General features: G+C 38.6%; 1 protein-coding gene across 1 annotated transcript in view; it reads left to right on the top strand.

Annotated features, from left to right (window-relative positions):
• Window positions 1-5101, top strand: part of SARC_00449 (hypothetical protein) — a gene marked incomplete at both ends in the record, with an annotated part of 6013 nt that extends 912 nt beyond the window's left edge. Inside the window, 6 exons of the mRNA XM_014305839.1 lie at window positions 1446-1529; window positions 1933-2033; window positions 2978-3089; window positions 3848-3900; window positions 4261-4492; window positions 4986-5101. Coding sequence (XP_014161314.1) covers window positions 1446-1529; window positions 1933-2033; window positions 2978-3089; window positions 3848-3900; window positions 4261-4492; window positions 4986-5101 — 698 coding nt within the window. The remainder of the gene's footprint in view (window positions 1-1445; window positions 1530-1932; window positions 2034-2977; window positions 3090-3847; window positions 3901-4260; window positions 4493-4985) is intronic.
• Between the last annotated feature and the right edge of the window lie 3013 nt (window positions 5102-8114).

Here is an 8114-nt window from a genome sequence, read left to right as displayed (position 1 = left end):
TAGGTATGTAGGTATGTAGGTATGTAGTCTATGTCTCTTTATACATATGTATATGTATATGTATGTGTGCATATATGTATCTAAATATCCATATGTATATGTATGTATCTATATATATATATATATATATGTACGTAAATATATGTATGGTTATATATATATATATATATGTGTGTGTGTGTTTATATGTATATATATATTGTATAAGTATACGTATATATTTATGTATGAGTATGTATCTGAACATATATCCTATATATATATATATATATATATATATATATGGTNTNTATATATATATATGTATATATATGTATATGTAGGTATGTATCTATGTCTCTTAATACAAATGTATATGTATGTGTGAATATATATATCTAAATATCTATATGTATATGTATGTATCTAAGTATATATATATATATACGTAAATATATGTATGGTTATATACATATATATATATATATATATATGTATTATGTATATGTATTTGTATATGTATATATTTATATACATACTCATACATAAATACATACGTATACTTATCCAATATATATATATATATATATATAAATATATATATATTGTATAAGTATACGTATGTATTTATGCATGAGTATGTATATATCTATATTGGCATGATGAGATACATATATTTCTATATATATATATATATATATATTTGTGTGTGTGTATGTATGTATGTATGTATGAATGTTTGTATGTATTTGTATTTATGAGTGTATGCATAGAGATATATATGTAAGTATATATGCATATATGTACGTATGTATATATGCATACATATAGATATACTTTTATACACACACGTATATACATATATGTATGAGTGTGTGTGTGTATGTATGTGTGTATCTGTATATTTCTTTATCTCTATCCATACCCATATATATATATTTATATATATATGTGTGTGTATATATTTAATATATAAATATTTCTAATTGTATATATTTGATTTATATATACATATATTTATATATATGTGTGTGTATATATTTGTGTGTGTAAACATAAACGGATCAACACGATGACACATACAAATATATGTTTTATTATATATATATATGTATATATATATGTATGTATGCACGTATATATATATATATATATATGTGTGTGTGTGTGTTTATGTGTGTATGTATATTTATGTATGTATGTATATATAAACATTTATATATATATATATGTGTGTGTGTGTGTGTATGTATGTATGTATATATATGTATATGTGTGTGTTTGGACGTATATATTTATATAAATATGATGCTAGGTTAAACATGCATGTGTGTTCGAACGCAAACGTAATCTTTTTTATTCAATTTTTCTCACTTTCGCTTTTATGATTTTTATATAGTTTTGCAAATTAGTTGTGTCTTCTTGCTCATGGTCTTTTTTTATGGCTGCTATTTTCCGCCATGTAGGTGCCAAGGTTGTTGGAACCGGTCGTAACGAAGAATCTCTGGCTCAATTAAAAGCAGACGGGGATCTCTTAGGATATGTAGTTGGTATGTGTGCGTTCGAAAATCAAATGCAACAATATTAAGCGTATTGTAGGTCAAGAAGCCTGTCGTTGCTATTGCCAGTGTTGCAGTTTGCTAAGGACATGGCTCGATGCCCATGGTTGTCTGTACTAGGTTTTTGGGAGCAGCGAAGCTTTTGGTTGCAATGCATCCCAGTTCTGCATCGCATATTCAGTTGGGATTACCAGTCCTTCTTTTTGCAGTTTGATGTACATACGTACCCTAATGCGAATGGATGTTTTTTCGTACCACATATTTCCCACTTCATAAGAAATGTTTCCCGCTATGTGGGCACGACAATTTTTTTTTACAACCTGCATATATGCATTTTCTTATCGTGACCATTATCTGTGACCACTATGGGTGTGTGTGTCTCGAATACTCACAGGTGACTTGTGTCAAGATGGAGTGTGTGAGCGCATAGTGCGAGAGGCTGTGGAACAGCTTGGTGGACTCACAACGGTGATCAACTGCGCGGGGGTCCTAGTGGTATGTTAGCAGCAAATGATACTCTCATTCAATTGTAGCATTGTGCTGGGTGGGAGGTGAGTTGTCATCTATTGATTGATGATGTGATTACTTGTCATTTCACTGTACAAGTGCAACCTAAGTAAACGATGATTCATTAGAGCCCTATTGGTTGGAATGTGTTGGGTAGATGGCAGGCTGAATGCCTCAGTATTTAACCACAGCACTACTGAGCCATTCCTCAAATCAGAGTAATCAAATGAAGTAGAATTATCTACATGATGTTTTGGAGTTGTACTGGATAGGCGGTGGTACGCGTACGCTGCTTTCCTATTCAATTGTATGATAATTCAGTCGTGGATGGTGGTGCCTCGCAATGGCTGTCGAGCTTGACCCTTGACAGGTCTCGACCATCGCCTTCCATAGTGTAGTTGTGTTGTACCCTAGCCTGGAGTTGTACTGGATAGGCGGTGGTACGCGTACGCTGCTTTCCTATTCAATTGTATGATAATTCAGTCGTGGATGGTGGTGCCTCGCAATGGCTGTTGAGCTTGACCCTTGACAGGTCTCGACCATCGCCTTCCATAGTATAGTTGTGTTGTACCCTAGCCAGACACCTCGATGTCGGTGTGCTGCTTTTGTATAATCTTAGTATTTTCTCCTTATCTCACGCATTCCAAAATGTGTAGCGCCCTCGTGGTTATGTGTTTGTACATGAGTCCAATAACTTAGTCCGCGTCATTGCCTTCTGCGTTCTTGGTTGGATTACTTCGTACAGTATATTGTGCTTACAAAACGCGCTGGCTGTATAGTTGACCCGATATGCTATAAGCGAAAAGTGCAGCACGCAGAGTCTAGCTACTCGCGAATTACATGCAAACCTGATCTAGCCCCTTATATCTGATTATTTGACACCTACAAGTGCAGTGTATATGCCGCTGATTTGAATATCTGCATCTATGTAGGCTGGGGCGATGGGTTCGGTTTCATTGGACAACTATCTTTTCAATTTCCGCGGAAATGTCCAATCCACTTTCGAAGTGATGGAGCATGCCATCCCACATCTACGCAAAGCAGGTTCGTCTATCGTCGCCCAAGTGTTTCTTATGAGTGTAGTCTTTTCTCTTTTTGTCGAGGGTATATTTGTATGCGTTTGTCCATAGCAACATGTGTGTGCTGGCTTTAGAGACCTCATAAATCTCGCAGCACAGTACACATACGGTTCTTGCTGCTTTTATATCCAAGATTGAATGCGCAGAACATTCGTTGCTTTGCATATATTCGTACACGGCAGCAAACCAACTCACTTCACTCGCGAGCCGTAGGGTGTCTATGGCACTTTATACAACGTCAGACATCGCCCCAGATCTGGCTACTTAGTTTTACATTACAATACGACTGGGTTGGTTTGAATTTGGATGTCCTTGGTTGTTGTTCGCCAAAATTGATGTGAACGTATTTCACGCGAATCTTAGTGTGGTGGCTGATTTGGAAGGGTGCAAGATTTCTTAGCAAGTTCAATGCACCCAGAAAGCAGAGCATTATTTTGCATATACCTTTTTTGGTACGCTTATGAGATGCGACTAGCCCGTTCACTCGGTGCATCCTTTTCGCTCCTTGTCAAAACCCTATAAACTAGCTTTTCGTGACCCAAAAAAAGTATGTTGACCTTCCAGTGACAAAAACCTGCTACAGCTGCCCCTGTAGCTTGTTTTGAGTCCATTGGTATTTTATTTGGCTTTACTTTCTGACATTTAAGAACTGCCTAGCCGTTTGTGAAAGTGTGCAATACAGTGGGAGTGGTTCTGATCATTGCTTGCTATTACCATTTCCAGGTGCTGCGAGCGGCCCTTGCATCATCAACATAAGCAGTGTCAATGGCAAACAGGTACGTGCATATGCGTATGTTGAAAGATCATGTACAAGTGCGAATAACCTCATGGCCTCTTTTATACGTGATTGGCTGGCTATGCACAAGTTGAAAATTTTCTGGTCAACTTATTTCCGTCTCAAGATCTCTGCATGTAACTCAAGCTGAAACACACTACACACAATCCATGCGGATCCACACAACCGCCATAAACCTCTATTGCTATCGAGGTAATCTTCGCGAGTCGTTCCCACACACCTCACGTATGTCACACACGTCGCACAAACCTCCCATCAAGACTCGTGCATCTCCTCACACCACCTTTGAGTTATTGCACACCCACGTGTCTCAGATTACACTTCACTCCATACATTTCAGAGCGCTGGTGGGGTAGCCACGTATTGTGCGTCGAAAGCTGCGGTTGACCAACTGACACGCTGTGCGGCCGTTGATCTGGCACCGGATGGCATCCGAGTGGTTGGGGTAAATCCTGGGGTCATACGCACGCCACTGCAACAAAGAGGCGGTATGAGCAATGAGGCTTATGAGAAATTCTTGGAACGGACGATTAATTACACACATCCGATCGCGAAGGCACTCGGTCGCGTTGGTATGTGTGTACCGGATGTGCAGTGGTGTTTGTGGTAGATTCGTTACTCGGCATAGCATCACGTTTGCACGGCGTGGATCAACTGCCAGTAGAGATAACTGTTGAGCGTAGTTGTAAGTTGCATACATCTGTATTATTGAGGTTTTAGTTGGATGATTTAATTGCATTCTATTTGTAACTATGCGCATATTGATATCCACAATTTGCAAGGAACACGTACTTATACATAAATGTACATACTGTACGTACAAGACTCTTTCCAGAGAAGGTGTACGTTCGGTATATGCTCCGAATACATCCATATATAAGTGCTCGATATCAATCGGAAAATTGCTCAATTATAATCGTGAGTGTGAACCTATACTTGTTACTGAAGTTTGGGATACTATCGAGTTTGCCGCCAGGTACGTACGTTGCCGTACAATCGAACACTGGAGAAAAATGCCGATGTATGTACTTACGACATTCCGTTGTATCTGATACATTTTGCTAGGTGAGCCTGAAGAAGTCGGTGAGCTCGTCGCGTTCCTAGCAGGAGACAAGGCCAAATTTATCACTGGGGAATGCATTGCTATCGATGGGGGTCGACAGTGTTTGGGTGCTAGATAACTTTTGAAAAGTAGTTTAATTCGTATAGATAAGTATTAGAAATGAATAGGACGCGCATCACGACCACGTGACCACATTGCGGGTATTTGGATACATCACAAGTACAGAAACCTGGTATACTGATGCCTGTCAAAGTTAAAAGTTCAGTTATTCTTAGTTGCAGCTTATCTCATATGTGAATCGCTGTACACATTGTCTTATCTTACTGGAACTCCAGCAAGCCAAGCCCGTGCCAGTTATTTAACATTGACAGGTATCGAATACAGCTAAAGGGTGCCTTCTCACCTATGGACTACTGGTTGTAATTGATTAAGTGCAAAATGATCAGCTGGCGGTATTTTGTTGCGCGAACAATTTTAAAGTAATGTGACAGTCTGACGTCCGCTGACTGGTGAATAAAACTTTCCTCTATTAAAGCTCATGGCCTCTCCATTCTGTTTGAGAGGCTGCAGTAAGTATGCAATTTCCGGCCAGATTACCATGAACGTGTGACCTGTCACCATTTACCGATTTGGGATATAGCAAAAGAGCAGAATTGAGATTAGAGATCACATTTATTTGATATGCAACGACAATAGCATGGTTTTAGGGTTTTAGATATATAGACGAATCGATATAATGATAAAACTGTACAAATACAGTATATCCCTACAGTCACTACTATTTCACAACAACCACAGAGTTTAAAACAACGGATAATCGACCGCGATTGCCAAGGTTTCGGTGAGTTCATATATGTGGAGTAGTGGAGGAAACGAAAAGGTAAACTGACATGTCACAATCGGGCCTCAAGCTCACGTAAATCAATAAGTAATATGAAATATATTTCAATCACGATCGAGAAGTTCTTACATATAGTCCTAAGTATAGTCGTATCGCATCCATTGTTTTCAATGCTTCTAAATATCGAGGAAGAAAGAAAAAAGGCAGATGCGTTGCTGAAGTTCATCGACGAATCAGAATTTTATCGATTGTTGTTCACTATATAAAATTAAAAAATATGTCATCGCACCACATTATTGGCAAGAATATGCCCTACAATCCTAGCTACAGATGTTATTTGTCACCATGGTGAACATTCATCAAGTGAAACCGACTTTCTACTCCGTGCATCAAGGTTAATGGTTCAGTATAACACAGACCGGGCTCTTGAAGGCAGCTTGGTAATCTAACGAGCACATTTTCACGACCAAAAAGTACCCGAACATACCAAAAGGTGTAATCATATACTGTCACAATGCCGATATCAAGCGTTGTAGGCTATTTATGTTATAACAGGAAACCACCCCCATGTGGTGGACAATCAAACACGTCAATCATGACAATGACACACATCGACATAGTAGAAATGAGCGGTTGAACGTGATTCGATTATAATCTACGTACAACGAGCCATCATATCGAGCTCGATAAATTTGTAACGGTTAATCTACGCGTAGTGGGTGGCCAGAAGACTTTGATAGCGAGCATCCCAAGCTTCGATATGAGCAGTGGCAAAAAGGAGCCAATATGTGAACTTCATATAAAGAATAGACACTGTAATATGACCCTGGTCATTTCTAGATGAAATTGTCTGCAAATCTATATGCCCTTATCTCATCTTTTTTCGTGCCGTAGAATCACCGCAATTGTTAATCAAAACGGCTCTGTTGTATTTAAATCGATAAACGCTTGTATACGAAGTAGTACGTAAACTTATCCACATGTGCATCAATAGATTCTTATTAGTTCATAGCACTTACAGGCGATACTCAATATCACATTGATTTGGCTAACTTCGTAGACAACTTATTGGTAACGGTACAGCGGCGCTTCGTCGCTTCACGCAAATTCTTCAGATTTTTTACTGCTCTGAAATAATAGTCGCAATGGCGCGCTGAGGACATAAAGTACAGGCATGAAATTAATTTTGATGGTTTTTGGTGATTTAATGTACATATGTGGGTGTTGTAGTCAATGTGAATAATTCAGTTAAACTAGGATAAACAGTTCCTGAATTTATACATTAAAATCAATACATATAATTTAAAAGGGAACAAATGGATGTATGCCTAAAACCGTGTTTATTTTTACCTATGTTTCCGATTTATCAGTATCTAGGGTTCAAATCTATCAGTCTCATCTACAGTAGAGTGGTGGCAAACAGAAAATTGAATTCAAGTTCATCTACAACTGACTGGCGAAGAACGCAAAATGGTACAATTGGGACCGTATACTAATATTGTCGATGTACCCGAGTTTGGACACTGCCTGGGGTATTTGGAGAGAGAACAACCAGACATTTGAACCATTCAAGTCAATCTACTAACAAAAGCTGCTCGAAGTTGAGTGTGAAAGGACAAATTTCTAACGATAACGTCTTCATTTGTTAGATAGTTTGACATGAGTATTCTTCACATATGCTGTCCACGATGTGTCAAGCTGATCTTATTTCCTATCAGTCTAATAATGCGTGGTTATCAAAATGATCTCATACATTGAGTACACAGTTCAAAACCATGAGCATATCCGTCAATAAAATAATCGACACCTTTAATGGACAATGCTTCCGTTTGCTAGATATTTTTACCTAATGTATAATTGCATATATGCTGTCCAGTATCAGTTTAGCTGGTTCTTGCTACTCGACATTGGTTTGCAGCTGAACAATGCGCGAAAGATCCACGAACTACGGATAAGTATAATCTCATACGGAGGGCACACGGTTTAACTCATTTGAGCATCTATTACTAAAGTAGTCGACAACTTTACTTTGCACTCCTTGTGTTCACCAACGACTGGTGAACGGGGGCATACGTAACAATTAATGCTGTGAGCCTGCAAGTTGTAGGATCACAGTATTCCTCATTCCAGGTTATTCGTTTCATATATTTGTACTATAATATACGTTTCTTGATATTTCCAAACCCACCCCCCCCCCCCCCNCNCNCCCCCCNCACTACGACCGTACCGTACGTACGTACGTACGTACCGTACGTACGTACCGTACGTACGTACGTACGTACGTACGTAC

Source organism: Sphaeroforma arctica (assembly GCF_001186125.1).
Source record: "Sphaeroforma arctica JP610 unplaced genomic scaffold supercont1.14, whole genome shotgun sequence".
Lineage (NCBI taxonomy): Eukaryota > Ichthyosporea > Ichthyophonida > Sphaeroforma > Sphaeroforma arctica.
Note: the sequence above shows the minus strand (reverse complement) of the source record. Positions and strands in the feature narration are given on the sequence as shown.